Source organism: Natrix helvetica (genome assembly GCF_964273705.1).
Source record: "Natrix helvetica genome assembly, chromosome: Z".
NCBI lineage: Eukaryota > Metazoa > Chordata > Lepidosauria > Squamata > Natricidae > Natrix > Natrix helvetica.
The window spans coordinates 103070156-103092617 of record NC_138554.1 but is presented as its reverse complement, the minus strand read 5'-3'; the positions used below and the strand labels follow the sequence as shown (position 1 = coordinate 103092617).

The 22462-nt window shown below is 34.6% G+C and overlaps 1 protein-coding gene across 1 annotated transcript in view; it reads left to right on the top strand.

The window, feature by feature from the left end:
* The window catches only part of HDAC9 (histone deacetylase 9), a 506624-nt gene that overhangs the window by 246652 nt on the left and 237510 nt on the right, over positions 1-22462 (top strand). Inside the window, exons 10-14 of the mRNA XM_081970663.1 lie at positions 5961-6092; positions 7770-7882; positions 14782-14898; positions 15404-15614; positions 16678-16895. Coding sequence (XP_081826789.1) covers positions 5961-6092; positions 7770-7882; positions 14782-14898; positions 15404-15614; positions 16678-16895 — 791 coding nt within the window. The remainder of the gene's footprint in view (positions 1-5960; positions 6093-7769; positions 7883-14781; positions 14899-15403; positions 15615-16677; positions 16896-22462) is intronic.

Genomic DNA, 22462 nt, shown 5'->3' with positions numbered 1-22462 from the left:
CAAGCTATGGAAAAGTTTATATTAAATATGTGCTCAGACTCAGTATGTTGGAGCTCTTTTTGAATAATGGCACTAGTTTTATAGTCTTTCTTGATTTTCTCATGGGAAAGTAATATAAATGAGAGTGATTTCTCCCTGTTGGCTTTCAGTGTTAGCAATGCAAATCATGCTGAAATTGTACATAATTCTCTTCCAAAGGAAAGGAAATAGCTTTTCAATAGTTTTCCTCAGTGTCCTATTGACTTATGGTGGTATACAATTAAGTCTGTAAAATTACTCTACCAGATGGAAGTTTATGCTGTGCATGAAGCTAATTAAGTCAAACTTATTTAATAATTTAGATTAAAAAATCCAAATCATAAAGTAATTTTATCTTAATTAAATTCTGTAAGGAGGCAAAAATAGATTAACATTGTCACTTTTGTCTTAATATTTATAAATGTTCATTTGTTCCAAGCAGTTCAAATTATCATTCATGGTTCTTCCAGTATTATCTCTATAACAATCTTATAAGATAGGCTAGGTTGAATAATAATGATTTACTTAATGTCACCAGGCTCCTTCATGGTTGAAGAGAGATTTAAATCTTGATTTCCTAAAATAATTCTACAAATAACACATTATTTTGATAAGAAAGACAATTTATTTGTTCATTTATTTGTAGATATTTCACCCTAATCTTTCCAAACACATTCCAAAAAGGACAAGAGAAGATTCAGCATAGTCTGAAGCTGGAGCATGTTGCAAGGAAGAGCTTTAGAAGAACCATTCTCTAGAATCTTCCAGGGTGTATCTGTTAGGTGAGGGTAGTATAGGTTTAATCTGGCAAAATTCTGCCTATATGGTGTAAGCAAATAGAGAATTGAACTTTATCTGGAGTTTTTTATGTTGCTCTTGGACTAGGCCGGACAAATTCTGGCCTTCCCTAAAAATGGTGAAGTCACCTTCACCAACTTATATCTTTATAACCCTTAGAACAGGTGTGTCAAACTCAAGGCCTGCTGGCTGGCTGTGGCCTGCAGCATGTTTAGATCTGTCTGCAGGGCCACCTTGGAAACAGCAAAGAAGCAGCCCGCAGTGCCTCTGCTAGTAGAAACAGAACTCGGGCGGGTAGCTCTCCCGAGCTCCATTTTCACTGGCAGAGGATTGCAGGAGGCCATCAGAGCTGAAAATGGAAGTCGGGAGCCCATTTTCACTCAGGCCACCACAAGCGCCCCCTGACATGAGTGATGTTGAATTGGCTATGCCCACCCTGGCCACACCCATCTCATCCCCTGAAGGTTGAATGCAACCCTGATGTATGTTCTTTCTATTTTTTTTTCAAGCCAAAGTCTCAGGTTTATCCTTTAAATAACAAGTTGGGTAATTAATCCCCCAAAATAAGCAGAGTTGGATCAAATCAGTGAGTTGGACTAAAACAATTTCATAATGCAAACTCTTTTAGAATTGTTTTCACTTGTAGGGGCAAACAACTGAGTTTCAGTATGTCATAATGACAACTCAACCACCTGTAACATACTTTACAATAGAGAGTTTAATGTGCTTACAAGGCAGATCATAATTTGATATTTTGATGAACTCATCGCAGTTCAGGTCAATTTTGTAAGAACAGAATTAATTCTTTAAAGTTAGATTAATGAACTGCTAAAATGTCAATTAAATAATAGGAAATATTAATGATTAAAATAATTGATCAAAGCAAAGGTAAAAAGATGTATTTTAAGGGCTGTTTTAAAAGCTGATATATACACTGGGACTCTAAAATACCAAGAGATTGAGTTTCAAAGTCTAGAAAGCTCAGTGCTGCTGAATAATTGTGAAACAACTTAATGGACATTTAAATGCTGTTAGATATTGAAATTCATGCAGCAAGAGGCATTCGCTGAAATAATCTGGATCTCTGCAGAGTAATAATAATGACCAGCACTTTGTTTTTTTGCCTAGAAATGAAGTGGCTATCAATACACTGCTTTAAGCAGGAATGTAACATAGCTTCTTTGCCTTGTTCTTAAGACAAATCTGACTGCTGACTTTTATACTGACTGCAGTTTCTTGTCTGGACGAAAAAGCAATCCTACGTAAAGTACATTAAATATATATTGAGAACAAGCAAATACCTCACAATTTCAAGGTTATTACATTTATTTGTTTACCTATCTTGCCAAGTGATTGGACTCAAAACAATTTACTTATTTTTTATTATTGTAATTGAAAGAAAGGTATTTATTATTATCACAAAATATCTAGAACCAGATATAATAAGCAAATGCCCTCACCCCGCAGGAATGGTAAAAGATTATAGTTGATGTTGGCTTTCTAAAAGATAGGAGAATGAAGTGTCTCCAAACATTAGATGGCAAACTTTCCACAGGACTAGAACAGGGTTGGAAAATGCTTGCTTCTTCTCTTCCATATTTCTAGCTTCCTGAAGATGGGAATGTGAAGCAACTCCTGAGTAGGCCACACTAGATGGGAAAATTCTGTTCAGACCAGATGGTACTGGAGGAAATGTGAAAATGTTTTATATGTGAAAAATAGCACTTGAATTTGACCTGCAAAAAGTGCCCAACACAATGCCAACAAGAGTGAGGTAAACCAACTAAATGGCTCTAACCCATTAGCAGTTGGTTACTATATTTTGTACTGAAGATGACTGAATTTTCCAAGTCATCTTCCAAGACAGTCCCAATTTTCCTTAGGAAACCCACATATTTTACATTTTTATGTTCTGGAGTCAAACTATCTTTTTTAGGAAAGGTGGTGGTTTTACAACTACAGAGAGTTCTAGAGAGGATGAATTATTTACTCCCATATTAGTTGAGATTCACAACTGACTATGGTTGCTAAACTAGATTATCTCTGGCAAGGTTGAAATGCAGAAGTGTGACTGTCCTGGTTTTGTTGAACTTTTGGTCATAGTAACTGGACTCAGGGTTGGAAATGTGGGACATTGTTTTACAGTAGTTATTATTCTTTCTGAGTAGTCAACAGCAAACAGTATGTATATGAGAAAACAACATGTGTCTGGGAAGAGGTCACCTGCTCAGATGTTCTATTATAAGGATGCCCTGCCTTTCAACATTTACATGAAGCTGCTGGATTAGGCCATTCATTGATACAGAGTTAGATAACATTAGTAGGCTGAAGATAGTCAGCTCCACACCTGAACACTAATAGGCTGGAATAGTTGTGAATCCAAAGGCCTTATCAATCTGAATATGTTCCATCTGTAGGTTATGTGGAGAGTCAAGGAGATCACCTTGAGGAAAAGGTAGTGTTTGGAAGAGATTCAGGTAGGATCCTCCTGATTCACTGAGATATAAACTGGGGTAGAATGTGTGGGTAGTAAATGATGCTGGATATATAGCAAATGTAACACCACTACTAAGTGAGCTGTAAAGGCTACCAGTGTGTTTCTGGGTACAATTCAAGGTGCTGGTTATCATCTTTAAAGCCCTACATGGCTTGGGACTATGTTACCCGAGGAGCCATCTTTTTCCAATAATCTCTATCCATTCAATTTGATCCAGAAGATTGGGCATACTGCAGATCCTATCATCCAGAGAGTTGATTGGCAGGAACTAGAAGATGGACCTTCTCTGCCATAGATCCTACTTTGTGCAATATACTCCCATTGGAGATTAAAATGGTCCCAACCCTGTTGGCCTTTCATAAGACTTTTAAAATTTGTCTATGTACCTAGGCCTAGAATATGTTGGGACTCTGTTTCTTGACTTTACTATTAATTGCTTAACTAACTCATCTGTAATATGTATTTATTTTTGTAATACTTTTATTCTTTTTCATTGTTTTATGATTTTAGAATCGTAAGTCACCCACAGTCATTAGGCTGAGATGGGTGGCTATAGAAATTGAATAATGGAATAAATAAGGTAAAAGAGAGAGAAGGTAAGGCACAATAAGTCTTGCAAGATTGATGTCAGCCTTTTGGGATAAAGCATATCAGGAAATAGAGTTCTTATAAGACAAGAACTATATTTTTTGAGAACCTGAATTTTGCAATTCCGATTGCATTTTACCTTCCTTCCTCTTATATCTCATTGAATACTTGCTGTTCCTCAGGACCTAAGGAATGTTTTAGATTCTTTTCTTATATAACAATTCTTATTTCCTTCAAGGTTATCCTGGTTCTCTACATGCTAAAGTAGTGCTCCTATATGGAGCTGATTCACAATCTTGGACTCAAACTTCCACTTGAACAGTAGGTGAAGGCCAAGACAAGGGCAGCCTTCACAGAATTATAGCTAGGGTAGCACTTTTGCCCTTTTTAAAAATTAGAATGCATTGCACATAATCATTTTTATTACATAGGTATAAATCTCACATATGTGAGCAGATTCTAATAAAATAGATAAAAACAAACAAAACATATAATACAAAATGAAAATACATGAAAGCTGAACTTCATAAAATAACTATCAACTATGTCAGAAAATGGACTTACCAGACCTAGAAACAAATCCAACTTTTTAGCGCCTTGTGAAAGGCCAGGAGGCTCAGGGCTAGCCTAATCTGGGAATGATGTTCCACATATGAGTGTCATTCTTGTTTTTGTTACCTTGGAGGTTTGCAACTGCCTTGAAAACCATGAAGGAGGTTTTACCCTTCTGTACATGTAACCCACCTGTATAGTTATGCATGCCTTTAAATTAATCCAATCTACTCCAAGAGCTGAATTGTTTGCCAATTAGCTTTGGGGTGAATTCAGAGTATGGTTTTCATTTTTAAATCTCTCCATGGTTTAGGACCTCAATGTCTTTAAGAGTATCTTCTCTGACTGCCTTGACAAATCTGTCAATTCAGTAAACAGGGAGAGAAGCCTTGTTGTAGGTCCTATCTCTAAAGGAATTCTACCCACAAAGACCTTTAATCAAACCTTCTCAATGGTGGTCTCCTTCTCTGAATCAGCTTGCCTTTGCAAAACCAAATCAACTCTTTCCATAAGACTATTAGAACATAGATGTTTCATCGAACAATAGGGGATGTAAAACAGAATCTGTCCTTGGTGGAGGATATTGTTGGAATGGGTGGATTACATTTATGATTATAATGTTATAGTGTTTAAATTCTTTTACTGATGATTATACAGTATATAGCTTATAGCTTAGAGGCTGAAGGAATGGAGTATCACTGATAGAAATAATTAATTAAATAAACAAATGTATATATTAAAAATAGATATATTAGGTTTATCCTGTTTTTCAGTTGTGATAATTGTCATGAACAAGATATATTCTCTAAGTATATTTTTTCACTTAAAAAATAATGAAACAACATCAGTGCACTTTACACGGCATTTGGGAAATGAGTAAATTAAAACAAATAGTTTTGAAAAATATTTTACATCAGTGTTTGACTTTCCAGATTTTAAATTCCATTTTCTTTCAGCCCTATCTACATGGCAAATGCGAAAGATGAAGGAAATTTCAAGTAATATTAAAAACACCACATGTCAACCACATTTGTTTTATATAAACATGTAGAATTCATAAATCAAACTCTACTGTTTATGATTTAAAGAGATGATTAGGAGTCCAAGAACCCAATGTTTTTGCAAAAAAACAAGCTAATCACGACTTGTTTGCATTTTGCTGGTGGTTTATTCTTTTAAAATTGGTATTTATAGATTTATTGAGGCTTCAGCAGTAAACAGTAACAAACCAGAAATAAGATGAGTTAATACAAACTAAGTGAATTATCATTCATTGCATTAAACCATATATGTAAACAGATAACATAAACCATGGTTTCAAATAGTGGTTCAGACATTTGTATGTGAACATATTCTTATTTAATAATTTGCATAACTTTGTTCAATGGCCATGTTGTTAAGTTGGAAGTTGTTGTCTAACTTTGCCAACCTGGGAAGGCAGCAGGTCCAAAAAGGAAGCTTGCAGGTTTGTAATCTGTAATGATAGATTTTGTGATCTTATTCTCAGCCTCCGAACCCAATTTGAAAGTTCGCTCCAAGTTAAAACAAAAAGTAACAGAAAGAAGAAGCAGCCCTTTACTCAGAAGGAAGGATGGAACAATGGTCTGCTCATTGAAGAAAAGATTAATTGAGATGACAGGTAATGAACTAGAAATATCATGTCTAATTATTTTTATAGTTTATTACATAGCCAGCCAGCTATCCAGACTGGATTTGGCATTTTTATCTATCTATGGAGTCCTTCCCAAGGACCTGGGGTAGGCAGATGTTGATGTTTGAAGGGTTAAAGATATCATTTCAGAATATGTTACAAGTAAAACTGCCTTTTGCAATTGATTATGGTGATTTTGTCAATCCAATGGTGTTCATGTAGTGCTCCAGTTCTTTTGGGATTTCACCAAAAGATAGTAATATTGATACTACTTTTCCCATAGTCATTCTATTTCTGTTTGCAGATCTTCTTATTTTGTTATCTTCTCCAATTCTTTCGTTTTCATTCTGTTGTCTCCAGCCTTTTCATCTATCCAGCCTTTTTTGTCTTTCTTATTGATAGTTACATCTGGGGTGTTATGTGGCAGGTGCCTGTCTGTTTGAATTCTAAAGTGCTGGAGCAATTTATCTTCTTCATTTTCTTTGACTTTATCTATTTTATGGTTCCACTAGTTTAATTAACTTTAATTTACATTAGTTCTTATTATATTATTTCTGCCACTGGTTTCTTTTAATGAGGATCATTATTTGGAAGATACCTTTAAAATCAAAGTAAATCCTAAGAATTGTGCACTTCTGAAAAATGATTTAGAAAAAGTTATTCACAAGAAATGATTTATATCATATGTAAAAATGAACCTCAGTAACTCCAGCTATATATATGTTAAAATAGCCAAACCTTTCCAAGATTCCATGCAAGGTTTGAAGAAGATTGTGCTATTAAAGTCACTTTAATTAACAGTTTATTTTTTTAAAATGCCATCTTTATTTTGTAGTTTGTGCAGAAACCTGAAAAAGATCATAAAAAATTTCTTTAATGAGGTACCATGTTTGTGCTTGCATGAGATCTGAAACAATTCTCAATAATTTCAATCACAGCCTTAGTAATTAGGTAATTTAAAGGAACCAAATGATATTGTGTGTCTTTTGGTCATTAGCATCAAGATTATTTTTGAAGACAGTATTTATGAGCCATCTGTTCATTTACTTTTTATATAAAAAGGACATTTTATGTTTGTATGATGAATAGTATTTATAAACATACCATTTTGCTTTGGCAAATTACACACACACACAAAAAAAAAAAACAAAGTATGATAAAATCATTAAGATACTATATTAAGGTTTTGAAGATTACTGTTTTTCCCTTAAAATTCACTGACTGAACTGCAAATGAGGTATTGTTTTTTATTAGTTGCTCATATAAAGACCAGTTCACAACTGAGTCCTCCAGGGGTTTATCCAAACAGCCTAGGAATGGCAGCAGGCCTCATGAATTGATGACATGTTATCTTGACCTTTGGGAGTCCAGTATCTCTATCATGCTGGTCTTTTACAGAGGCAGCAGAGAATGCAGCCAAAGGTACTTCCTTTTCCTTTACTCGTTAGGAACTTTTTTTTAGTATTTTGCCTACCACTGAAGGAGGAGAAAAATATTGCTCAAGTAATAAATTGTGGGTTTTTGTGTATTGGAAACATTATGAGGTAAAGAAAAATTATAACATGAATAAAGGAATACATTGTGTTGGCAACTTATTTTCTATAGTAGGTGAAACTTTATGATGACCAATCATACTTAGATGTATTTCTTTTACCAACATTCCAGAATCATCAGTTGGTAGCAGTTCTCCAGGATCAGGCCCAAGTTCACCATGTAATGGTCCTACAAGAAATACAGAGAATGAAACATCAGTATTGCCTTTGAATCCTTCAGCCGAGGTAAGAAAATAATGGTTTTGGGTATCTGGTATTTCAACGACTGCACTAATCTTAAGATACCAAAAACTATAACACATTCCAAATGCAGTGCTTACGTAGTTATGGATACCAGGTGATTTATCATTTAACATCCATCTTTTGAGATCTACACAGATTATAATTTTGTTTCTGGATGCAATTCAGGGAGATGATTGTCACCTTTAAAGTCCTTTGGGGTTCTTCCAGTACACTCTGCCTATACTTTTAAATCTGAAAATAAAGTTCTCTCTGAGTTTCTACCTTTAGCCAGTGTCATCTTCAGAGATTTCAGGTTTGGATGTTTTCAACTGGCTTCCCACCCCTCTTTAGAAAAACATTCCTTCCAATTTCAGAGTGGCTGCACTGCAACTGTACAGGTGGTCCTCGACTTATAACCACAACTGAGCCCAAATTATAATTGTTAATTGAGACATTTGTTTAGTGAGTTTTGCCTCATTTTCCTGTCACAGTTGTTAAGTGAATCATCACAGTTAAATTAATAAGTTGTTAAATGAATCTGGCTTCCCCGTTGACTTTGTTTCTCAGAAGGTCAAAAAGTTGATCACATGATCACAGGGTATTGCAGCTGTTAATAATATGAACTAGTTTCCAAGGACGCACTACGCGGCCCGTTTGTGTGCAGCAGAGTGCTGCTGGAGGCCAGGGAGGCCAAAAATGGGCCACATGGGGGCTGCATGTAGCCCTGCAGCCCGTTTTGGCTGGCAGAAGCACTATGGGCCGGTCCTTTGATATTTCCAGGCCAGGCCCGTAGGACAGATTTAAGCACTCTTGAATTTGACACCCGTGATCTAAAATATTGGGATGCCAAAACAATCCGTCTTTAATGATAAAGGCCATATCTGGAATACTGCATCCAGTTTTGGTCACCACATTACAAAAAAAGATGTTGAGACTTTGGGAGAAATTCAAAGAAGAGCATGATTAAATTATTAATGTGATTAAAGGCCTGGAGACTAAAACATATGAAGAAAAGTTGCAGGATTTGGGTTTGGCTCGTCTAGAGAAAAGAAAGACTAGTGAGGACATGATAGCAGTATTTCAGTATTTGAGAGGCTGCCACAAACAGGAGGGGATCAATTTATTTTCCAAAGCACTAGAGGACAGGACAAGAAACAATGGAGGGAAACTAACCCTGGAATTAAGACCAAACTTCCTAACAGTAAGGACAATTACCAGTAACCAGTGTAACAGCTTGCTTCGGAAGTTGTGGGTGCTTTACTGAAGGTTTTTAAAAAGAGACTGGACAGTCACTTGTCTGATATGGTATAAGGTTTCCTGCTTGAGCAGAGGATCTGACTAGAAGACTTCCAATGTCCATTACAGCTCTATTCTGATTCTGATTATAATAAACATATTTTAGTCTCAGATATGCTCTGTTTCTTTTAACTAAATATTGATGTAATAGGAGGAAAATAAAATTTAAAATTTGCTAGAAATTTAAAATACAAGGTTATAATTATTTTAGAATAGAATAGAATAGAGCAGAACAGAACAACAGAATAGAATTCTTTATTGGCCAAGTGTGATTGGACACACAAGGAATTTGTCTTTGGTGCAATTTTAAACTCTTTTATTGTATTCTAGTTGAGTAATAATATGGTATATTGTAATAAAATATTTCTGATACAAAGATAAACCACAATTGACCACAATACAATACAATACAATACAATACAATACAATACAAAAGAATGGTTAGAAAATTACAAAGTATACAGGTACAGTTGGTAGAATAAAATCAACTTTCAAATTAAGTTTACATTGCATGTAATTACAAATAAGATCTTAAATAACTGATGAAAGGCCATCTACTATGCTAATCTTGCCTTTTAGGGAAGGGACAGTTCAGATGTGGCCACTGAGGCAGCCTTCTCATCCTTCAATAAATTTATATAGTTGCATGTGCATACTTAGGATGAAAGTTGTTTATTAATATTAGTATCTGGACTAAATGTTGGTTAAATAATTTAAGATAATGTGAAGTTATCAAAATCCTTTGCTAGAGAACTATTTTAGAAAAGAATTGAGTTGTAAGTTGCTCTGCAAAGCTAATGAAACACTTTTTGACACCAATTTGAAGCAGCTTCTTGCTCTGTTAGCTGTATTTTCAGCACACACACACACAATCAGAAACTAGAATGAGAATGAGAAAGTACTTGATATTACGTGCATCACATATTGATCAAAGAGTAAGAGTTCAATTCAAATTTGATGTCTTTTATTCATTTCTTTTAGAATCATCTATGTTAGAAACTTCTCTCAAAATTTGGAAAATACTATGAATTGAACCTGAGATTTGTTGCATGCAATCATATATGCCTTGCCATGTGAATTAAATTATCAGAAAATAAATGTACATTAAAAATAATTAAATGATTTGCTAACAACAAGGAATCTAGTGATTTTTCCCATTGCTCTTCAAAATGGATGGGGATTACCAAACTCTTCCATGAATGAAAGAAAAGTGGGACACCTAAGCCCCATTAGCATGAAGGCATTTTTTGTTTTGGTGAAACACTTCCTTATATGCAGAAAATTGTAAAATAAATGCCTGACATTTCAGTTAAAAAGAATAGGAAGACACATCATAGGCAAGAATTCGGAAGCTGACATATTTTTCTTATCCATCAGGCAAACTATTTACAATAACTCTTAAACATATGATTGTATTAATTATATTTGTATTTAGCTGCATTCTGGACTTGGATTCATGCATCAAAAAAACTTATTAAAACTTAATTTAAAAAACTATTTCTCTGCAAAATCTACTATTTAGCATGTAATTTGCATATACTTGCATTATGTTGATTTCTACTAAATTCAATAAAATGTAATGGAAAAACATTTGCAAGATTGCAACCTGTGAAAAAATGTGATTAAAAAAATAGCATAAGGGAAAGTAATTTGTCAGATAGAAAGCTAAAGGGATAATACTTCAGGTCATTGGCAGGACAATAACCTCTGAAGCTGCAAAGCCCAGTTCAGTCTCCAACAGTGACTTTTTCTAATAACGAATTAATTGTATGTGTGAACTCTGATCCAAGGGCAGGCGTGTGACCTCTTCACACTGATAAGTAGCTTCTCTTTGGCCCAGAACAATCCCCTTCCCTAAAAGGTTACATTGATAGCTAACATGTGGTGTTTTTGAGTCATAAAGCTCTGCATAAGATTCTAGGATGTTAAAAATATAGAGTCTCAAAATACACTAATCCATACAGCAATACTTTTAACACAGAAAGTTTAATTCGGATACGAAAACAATGCTGCATAATCTGCTAATTTTCTAGCATTAATGCCTTCTGGAAAGATTCTGCTATATGTTTCATCATATTAAACAATAAAATGGGAGAGACTTTTTCAACTCTTAATGAAGAAATAGGTCCTCATAATCTAATTTTAAATATCTTTTAAAACATATTGAAGTGGGGAAAACATATTTGTGGCCTTTAAAAAGAATGTTTTGGGTGAATATTAAAACAAACAAATTTACTATTACATGGTATTATTTATTCTGCTGTTGAAATGTTAATTAAGGAACCAGGCTATCATTGAATAGGTAAAACATATGTTGTGCATGTCTAAGATCTCTGTTGTGTGTAGGCTAAAAAGGATTTTGATGTAAAATACTACATACCTGTTGCTAAAGAAGTAAGAAGTAAGAGGTAAGAAAATAGTAACCTACATTCAGCAAGGGAACTGCTTTAGTATAAAGATTTTTCTGTGTTCCATTATTGTTTTGAATATATATTGATTGTATGGAAATATTTTCCATCTGCTTATTCATATATTGTATTGGGATAGTTGGATTTATCAGTTTCAGGTGAAATTAGTTTTTTTTAAGCATTTATTTATTTCAAGTGGAACTATTGATTTCAATTATCAAAAATATGCATATTAGAAAATAAATTGGAGAAACATAATTGCTTATAACAATAGAAATAGGTCTCACAGTTCTAGTTTAGATGCATGCATCCACATTATTAAATTATTTTATTGCAGGAATGCCTATAAATAGCAAATTAAATTTTTACCTAACCCCAGTATTCTACCATATTTCATATAATTTTGTAGTATTATATGTTATATAATTTCTATAGACCAGAGTTATATTTATTTAAATATGTAGCTATTTACCATAATTAAAATATCCTATCTGTATATAATTGTACTAAGAACTATCAGGGAACTTGGGGATGTTCTATAGAGAAGGTGTACAAAATATCTGTAGACCCATCTATCCTAACTGTACCTCTTCAATGGGTTCAGTAATTGAGAAGAAACTGGTCTGAGAGTGTTTATCTTTTTAGACAGTTAAGGAACAAACTGGTTACTTTATATCTTGCAAGCACAACAATCCAAGGGCTTACCATTTCAGCTCCCCAGCAGAAAATGCAACTATAGAAACAACATTTTATTGAAGTATTCTGTGTGTTTGCTGTAGTTATTACATGATGTTTTTTTTTAAAAAAGAATTACATAAGAATTTCATCAGATTTCTTTCTTAAATGGCAACTTCTCTAAGATCAGGAAGATGGGATGTCGATCAAGAAAACCTTTTTAAAGGTCTTTACCATAGGCCACATATGCTCTGTATAGAGAATAAACATCCTGTCATCAGTCTATGGTCAAAGCTGGTGGGAGAATCTGATTTGGCAATGTAAATCATGTCAGATGGGAATGAAATAAAGTTCTATATACCAAGTCAAATAATAGCCCATCTTATTATCATTTTTGTTGAAAAACAGTAGTATTCCAGGATTCCCGTCATGAACATTTCAATACCCTACATAGGCATGCTAGGGATTGGACTTGGGATATTTTGAATCAGTATGTGCTTTACCATGAAACCACAGCCTTTGCCTAAGGATGCATGTAATAATTAATCTGAATTTTTCCCTACCCGAATATTCTCATTGGGCCTTACCATTTTGTGGCTTTTTCTGATCTCTATTATTCAAGAAAACAAAATGTATAGCTCCTTACCATTCACAAGTTGTGTGACATTTTCTGGACCAACTGACCACAGAAGATAACCGTTCATTCCACTGGATATTGCTATGCTGCTCTTTACACCATTTCAGAATAGCTATTATGATACATTACTGGCAGGAAACTATGATTTTTAAAAAAAATAAACACATACTAATTGGATAGTACCAAGTGTATTTTTAATGATAAAAATGATTTTAATGATATACTTTAGTGACACATGCAAGCTTTAGATTACTTTTAAATATATTAATTATATATTTCTAAATCTTGGCATTCAAAAATACATTAAATAATATTTGTAAAAGTATATACATAAATTATTGTGAAATATAAAGAAATATAAATTAAAATTATTATACAATGTATTGAGTAAAGAACAGTTCACAAGCTAATATACTACTTGCATGTTTCCAACATCTATAAAATATAAACAGTATTTCACACAGAGTTATTATTGTCATGCCCCAGCATATAATTTGTGTATATATTGTCGTTTCTTTTTTATTTTCACGTGCACATGACTAAAAATATTTTACACTGCTACATGTTTTCAGTATGATTCTAATAGATGAGTTATATAGACAATTTCTTTATGATGTCAATGATACGTTTAGTCTCCAAACAAACTCTATAGGGAGGTTATGTTTTGGAATAACATCCTGTGTTTTTGTGCTGTTCAATTCTTTACTGATGGTCTGAGGTTGCATTGTATTAACTCTAGGTATTTTCCAACGTTAATTGATATCCCAGGTTTGTCCAGAGGAAAATCTACAGCTCTACACAACATGCTTGACAAGTTATTATATTTATTTTAGTCAAAGCTTGAGTGCACAGGATCCCTCATAGAGGTGGTCTATTATTGGAGTGCCATATGCTTTTTGTTTGGGAAGAAAGCAGTCCCTGTGTCATACTGTTACAGAGGGTATTCTTTTTCAAGGATGTTGTTCCCTTGAGGACCATATCATGCCAGAGTTCCAAAGTCCAGTAAGACCTTTTGCAGCTCTTATTGTGTAAAAAAAATCTAGCAAGGAGGGAAGAGTTAAACAATAACAACAAAAAGGTAATTTTAGAAGATATAGTAGACCACATGTTGAAGAACATGAATTTCAGAGAAGGAAAGGGCAAAATTAACATTTTCATTAAGAACTTGCAATAACTGTCAGAAAAGCATGCCCAGACAAGCACGTTTCACTCTGCTGCAGAGTGACTAACTACTTAGAAACTGTTTATGTATAGTAAATATCGTGTTAAGTCATTAAAGGGGATGTTATATTGTCTTGCTATTATATTATAGGAATAAAAATAGTAATACTTTAGCTAATTTCAATGTTTTGGATTATATCCAAAATTAAGAAGCCGAACACCTTATAAACCCTATGGAAAGAATTGGAACCAAATAACTAATGCACAATATATAAGCTTAGATAAATAGTGTTACCATTACAGATGAAGAAGAGAAAGTGGCAATTACCAGCTAATGTCAGAACTGCAGTATTTATTATCCCCAAGCCACATTCCGCACACCAGGTGCCAACAAAATACTTGGCAACTCTGCTAGGTTTTGCTTTTCCATGCCAGCAGAATGAACAAAAAGTAATGTGAAGATTAACTTATTAAGCTATCACAGTCCAGATATATTGGCAATTAACTCTGAATTTCAAGTAGGCGGTGGATTAATTCTTCATTCTATGTTCCAATGGCTTGAAATTACTACCCGTAATTGTGAAATTGTGTTCTAAGAATTGTAATACCAAGTTTTTCATTATCAGGATTTCAATGGAATACCACTAGTGTGAAAGAGGAACCTTTTCTTCTTGTTTGTCCAACAAGAGCCAAACACAATGTTCTCTTTTAAAAAATTTCCATAGGGTCCACAACACTGCATTCTCATCAATGAAGAATCAATGAACCTTTTGAATCTCTATGCATCTCCTTCTTTACCTAACATCACTTTAGGACTTCCGGCAGTACAACCACCACTCACAGTAAGTGATTGGTTTAGGAGTACTTTTGCTGACTTCAGTTGAGATGTCTTAGAATACTCTCAAGTCGTTATTTCAACGCAGGATTAAAATAATTTAGAATGATTTCAAAGAAATCATAGAAATTATATACTGTTGAAATAGTTTTTATTTTACATTTTCCCTCAATAATGTTGTTGTTATTTCAAGTAAAGAAACAAATTATCATAGATCTAATAATTTTCAACTTATGTATATGCCAAGGCAATTTAATTCTTTTGAACTCCCACTTTTTGTATTTATCTTTTACCAGCTTCTTTGTCTGACAAGGAGCAAATCTGGGAAATTGATACAGATATGAAATTCTAAATGACAAGAAGGGCTGAAGATGCCTCATTTACCTGCCATATCTCTATATTAAACATCTTGTGCCATGGGAATAATAAAGTTTTTAAAACGTTTTTGTTCAGTTTTTAAATGTTTAATTTGAAAGTGTTCTTTTTTTATATTTTCTTCATTTGCTCTGTAGGTATCATCACCATTTGTAGAAAAGCAAAACAACGAGATGCTGTCAATCAAGCAAGGAGTAGCCATATCTAGTCAGCCCAGGGGGACTATCAGTTCACTTTCAAGTCCTCCGCCCATTGGTCCAGAGGGGAAGCCAAACTATAGCCATCAGGCTATCTTGCAACATTTGCTACTGAAGGAGAAAATGAGGCAGCAAAAACTTCTACCCACAGGTAATTATGAATTAATTATTGGAAAAAACACTATTTTAAACCAAAAATTCAATTGTAGAGAAAAATAGGGAGTTGCCTTGAACCAACCCAACATCTACTATCTCAAGGATAAACAATTTTCAGTTCAGAGTTCATCTGCAAACCCTACATTGCTTTTATGTTGCAATGTAAAATACACTCTGATCCAAATGCCCTAGTTTCTTGCCAACTGTTTATTTTTCCCAATTTTAGGCACAAAATAAATACAATTATTACTGAATCATACAATGTTTAAAATATAAAGTATACATGAATCCATCTTATACTCAAAAAAACCCAGTTCCAGTAAATCCAAGACTAGTCCATTGTAATCATAAATAGCAGAAAATATTTCCCCAAGCCAAAAAAACTGTCTACAGATAATTTCTAATATATATTAATTGTCAGGATCAGCAATCTGGTTATTCAAATCTTTTAGAAGAGATACAAAGGACAGAAGTATGAAGTTTTTACATTTTATCTATCAGGATTCTGCTTTCATCAAATTCATTAACTTTTATATTCCGTTTTTTAAAAAAATATTAATGTAATAACCATGTAGTCATTTCTATCATTTCTAATTTATACTAAATCAAATCTTAATGTTATACTTTTTTTAAAAAAAAGGAACAGAAATATTAATACTGTGTTAATAAATAGCTATTTTCTACTTTAGATAAATTTGTTCCAGTTTGATTCCAACTGTCCAAATCATTGTATTGATTTGACTTGTTGGTTTTATTCAGAAAATCAATTCAATGTGGACATCCAGATTTATGGCCCATTTTATGCAAATTAATTTGAGCACTAAAACCAAGTGTGTATATGTGCAGTCTCTATGATAAATCCAATTGCAGATACTAATTCAGTTTGCTATTTGTGGTAAGTTTTCTCTTTAGTTTGAAAGAAAAATGTACATTGGTGATTCAAATATCACACATGCCTAATTCTATATTTAATTAGTCCAATTTTATGAAAAATGATAACTATAGTCTTACATTTCATTGGCTTTTCTTTTGATGAGAGGTATGTTGTTGACCTGCAGGTACAGGGCCTCTTCATCCACAGTCACCATTGGCAACCAGTGAAAGTGTCTCGCCTGGCCTAAGAGCTGCACATAAGTTACCTCGACACAGGCCATTAAACAGAACCCAGTCTGCTCCCCTCCCTCAGAGCACCTTGGCTCAACTTGTCATTCAACAACAGCATCAGCAGTTTCTGGAGAAGCAGAAACAGTACCAGCAGCAAATTCACATGAACAAAGTAAGTTTTTATGAGTGCAATACATAACAGAGTGCAGTAAAACACATATATTCAAGACAAAAATGGCTAGATATAAGTTCAGTTTACAGCAGAGGTACTTTTACTCATTTTTTAAAAGAATCATTGCCAAGTATCAGAATTTTCTGTGGGTGTGATTATACAACAGTATTTTGGCTTAATGATATAAAAATATTAACAAATCTTTTCTGCAACCTCCCTTTTATGTCTGCAAGTGCTTTTGAAAGCAGATCAGAACTCAATTAATCATCACTTTCTATTTCACCTAAACAGGATTGTAAGTATTGAAACAAGCCAAGATTTCAAATCACATTAATAGGAGAATCCTGCTTTTTATATTCATGTATGCATTAGGGAGAATGGAAACAGTAATCCAAGGCTAATTTATAGTTCCACTTATTAAGTCTTGATAGTTCATACATAGCCTACATATTTTCTAAACAGGCCATTATGCATAATGTTACACAACAGAAACAGTTATTTTAATTTACAACAACAAGGCATAAAATTAACAAGTAGTCCCATTCTAAATGTAGTACACATTCATTGGCATTACATTAGGGCCTATACAATTTTTGTTACAATTAAAAAGATTAATGATCAGAATATAGTTATTCATTGTCATCATTTGTCTATTGTATGATCATTTTATGTTATAGTTTTGAATGATAGAATATTTTGCAATGTATTTTATACATCTACTTCATGATTTAAACACATCATATGTTTTTCTTATAGAAGTTTATTTAGGCAACCTCTAAGATTCCTGAGTACAAATTATCTTTTCTCTTTTTGTGATAGATATAATCATATGACAAAAATAATTTCAAAATATGTTACATCCATCTCACTAGGTAATTCCGCCCCCCCCCCCCCTTGAGCTGCTGATTATCTTAGGTTATCTTTCATTCCTATTATTCTATGTTCTTAAAATTCCCAATCAAATTAGAAACACAACCTGGATTTTAACTATATAGTTTATACAGTGGTTTGATTATTAAATCTCATTTTAATTAGGAAAAATGAAGACTAGAGAACTTCAAAGTTTAGATCTGATCCTTGCATGTTAACCTCTCTCAACTTGGATGTTTTGATTACTCAACTTCAACTCTACTGGGCTTTTCATTTACTATGTGTTCCATATGTTTAATCAAGATGGCATAGGTATATCTTGAAGCTCCTAGGTTTTTCAATATATTTTGCTATCGTGTAGTTGCTTGAGGAAAAGCTATCTTTATTACTGTTTGAAAGGCAGAATCTCTCTGATATTTTTCTCAAAAAATACAGCATAATGATTAGCTGTATTTCATGTTTTTTCCATAAAAATTGTTTTCAATTGATATTGATTTCTTATGTTTTTAGGCATGTTATTATTTCTATTATATTAATTAATTAAGATCATTATTATAATCATCCAAACCACTGTAAGATAAAAACTTCTTCATTGAAGGTTTTGGACAGCAATGTAACCAACCCAGCTAGTCTAGTGAAAGAATAAAAGAGAAGAGAAGAGAATTCAATCCTTTATTTGCCAAGTGTGATTCGACACACAAGGAATTTATCTTTGGTGCATATGCTGTCAATGTACATAAAGAAAAATAAAATACATTTATCAAGAATCATAAGATATAATATTTAGTGATAAGTCATAGGTTGCTAATAAGCAATCAAATCATATTAGGAAGTATGAGAAGAAGAATAGTAATACAGTCTTTCTAAATAGTCTTACCAAATAATTTGACAGTATTGTGGGAATTAGTTGTTTAGCAGAGTGATGGCATTCAGGAAAAAAAATTGTCCTTGTGTCTAGTTGTTCTGATATGCAGTGCCCTATAAATAGTGTCGTTTTGATGGTAGAAGTTGAAATAATTTATGTCCCGGATGTTAGGAGTCTGTAGATATTTTCACAGCCCTCTTTTTGACTCGTGCAGTGTACAGGTCCTCAATGGAAGGCAGGTTGGTAGCATTTTTTTTCCCTGCAGTTCTAATTATCTGGTGAAGTCTGTGTCTGTCTTGTTTGGTTGCAAAGCAAAGCAGACAGTCATAGAGGTGCAGATGACAGATTCAATATTCCTCTGTAGAACTGAATCAGCAGCTGTTTGGGCAGTTTGAGCTTTCTCAGTTGGCACAGAAAGAACGTTCTTGGTTGTGCTTTTTTGATAACATTTTGGATGTTAGGTGTCCATTTTAAGTCTTGAGATATGATAGAACTTAGGAACCTGAAGGTCTCTACTGTTGATACTGTATTGTCTAGTATTGTAAGAGGTGGTAGTATAGGAGGGTTTCTACCACCATTTCTATAGTTTTGAATGTATTTATTTAAAAATTGTTCTGATTGCACCACAGGCTAATTGTTCAATCTCTCGTCTTATGCAGATTCATTGTTGTCTCGAATGAGACCAATCACTGTTGTACTGTATCATCTGTAAACCTTAGTACTTTAACAGACGGATCTTTTGAGCTTCAGTCATTGCTGTATAGAAAGAAGATAAGTGGAGAGAGTACACAGTCTGGGGTGGGGGTGGGGAGCTCCCGTGCTAATTGTACAGGTATCTAATGTGATTTTGCCTAGCTTCCCCTTCTGCTTCCTGTCTGTTAGGAAGCTTATGATCCATTTACAAATATGGTCAGGTACAAACTAGCTGATTTAATTTAGTTAGAATAATATTTGGAATGATGGTATTGAATGCTGAGCTGAAGTCTACAAAGAGGACCCTTGCATAGGTCTTTGGAGATTCAAGATGTTGTAGGATGTAGTGCAGAGTCATATTAACAGCATCATCTGTTGATCTATTTACTTGGTAGGCAAATTGCAAGAGGTATAGCAGCAGGTCTGTGATGGTTTTCAGGTGAGCCAGCACTAGCCTTTCAAAGGGCTTCATACCTGCAGATGTTAGAGCAACCTGTCTGAAATCATTTAGTTCCTTGATGGAGGATTTCTTCACAACTGTGAAGTCAATGAATACTTTATAGTTTTCTTATCAAGAATTGAGGGAGAATGACTTATCTAGACTGCTTCTATAACTAAATGAAGACTAGAATATGAATCTTCCCAGCCTTAATCCAGTTCTTTAACTACTATATCACACAGACATTCGTAGCCATGTACAGCCATCTAGAAATGCAACATGGTCTGCCAAATGCAAAATAATATCTCCTGGTTTTTATAGTTCCAAGTGGGAAGCCAAGGTAGTTCTAATAATGAATCCTACTATTTTCTATTAATAAAAACTGGGAAAACTATATTATTATAGATTTTCCCCAGTAAGAATATTTTTGTATTTTCAATGTTAAAAAAGTATTTGGTTCAATTATATTTCTCTTATAATCAGTTCCAGATATAAACCAAAACAGTGATTTGAATGATAACTACAGAAACTAACAGAGACCCAAAACACAGATTTCTTTGGAATATTTCTACTATTAAAAAAAGAAGAAACAAGTAAATTGGAGCAGCAATATTTCAGTTTAGTGAAAGAAAGAAAAACCCAGATAGTTTCTTCTGTCATGTTTCAGAAACCCAGGTTTTGATGTAGGAAACATTATCCCTTCTCATTGGAGGTTTATACATATGGGACGAAATACAGTGACCTTCTCAAAACATTTTAGCTGAGATGCAAATTTTGACATCTCATCTAGAAGTCAGCGGAGAGTCTTGCCCTCACTTTCTGAAAAATGGATGTGTGGAAACCTGAACTCGGCTTCCTATTTAAAGATACTTTGCTGTTGTCAGATTTAATATAATTCTATCAAGATGACAGCTTGTTTCCTTCTAGAGTCCTTTGATCATAATTTTTAGAACTCCATTCTGCCCAATAAAAGGAACAGGATTCTGGCAGTTCCAGTTAAACAAATTGTCACAGGTATCAAAAAACTGACATTGCAATAGAACTTTTACTGTTTCAAGTATGTCTGATGTAAAAGATGCCATTCCTATTACCATGCACACTAGACTATTTTCAGTCATCTGAAATATTAAAAATAAAATCTGACAGGTCCCATATTTGTTTTTCCCAGGAGCCATTTTCCCCAAATAAACTTTCAAGCAGTAATTACTATAGTGCTTTACTACTTTAGTACCTAGCATTAAGGGGCATAGTGCCTCTGATCTAGGGCATAAAATATAGTCAGGATGACTAATAACAATAAGTTGTTATTTTATCATTCTTTTAAAAATGATTTTTGTTTTTGTTAGTTGCAAAGTTGTGTCCGAACTATCGCGAGCCCATGGACAACATTCTTCCAGGCCAGTGGTGGGTTTCAAAATTTTTTAGAATCTATTCTGTAGGTGTGGCCTGTTTTGTGGGAGTGGATTGGTGATCATGTGACCGGGTGGGATTAGCTTGGCAGTCCTGTGACTGAGTGGCAGTGGCTTGGCAGTTATGTGACCAGGTGGGAGTAGCTTGGCAGTCATGTGACTGGGTGGGAGTGGCCAAATCGAGGTCACTGAATTCTTTGCCCCAAAAAATGACCTACAAAAAGAAGATATAAAAAAAGAAAATTTATTACTTTGTGCACTTACTACTTAAATAAGAATAAAATAAGTACACAAAACAATAAAGCAGGTACTTACAGAGGAAATAAAGCTGTCCTTGTCGGTCTTCAACATTACTGACCATCTTACACACATTCTTCCAGCCCCTCTGCCTCTTCCCTCTTCCTGAATTGACTCAGGCATTTTTAAAACTCACAGCCTGTGCACATGCACACACTTCCAGCCCCTGTGCCTCTTCCTGGATTCACTCAGAGGCTTTTAAAAGAGTGGAAGAGTGTGTGCGTGTGCACAGGCTGTGAGTTTTAAAAATGTCTGAGTGAATCCAGGAAGAGGGAAGAGGCAGGAGGCCTGGAAGTTTGTGCATGTGACAGGCTGTGAGTTTTAAAGACGTCTGAGTGAATCCAGGAAGAGAGAAGATGCAGAGGGGCTGGAAGAGTGTGTGCTGTGCACAGGCTGTGAGTTTTAAAAACATCTGAGTGAATCCAGGAAGAGGGAAGAGGCCCAGGGGCTGGACGTGTGTGCGCGTGACAGGCTGTGAGTTTTAAAAACGTCTGAGTGAATCCAGGAAGAGGGAAGAGGCAGAGGGGCTGGAAGTGTGTGTTTCTATAATATCTTCCAGCCTCTCTGCCTCTTCCTGGATTCACTCAGGCATTTTTTTAAACCCACAGCTTATGCACACTCTTCTAGCAGACTCTCTGCCACTTACCTCTTCCACAATATCCTCCCCCCCCCAGCCACTCACCAGTTTTATTCTTCTGGTTCTTCTTCTGGGAACTTTTCGGCAGCATGGTGCGGATGGGCACGGTGAGTGAAAGAGCGAATTAGGGGAGGGAGTGTTCCGATATGGGGCCTCCTGACCAACGGGTACAGGAAGGCATGCTAAATTTCACCATTCGGTACGGTCGTACCATTCCATACCAGTTGAAACCCACCCCTGCTCCAAACCTTCCTGTCCTCTACAATCCCCCAGGGTCCATTTATGTTCACACCTACTGTTTTGGTGACTCCAGACAGCCACCTTATTCTCTGTCATCCCTTTCTTCTTTTGCCCTCA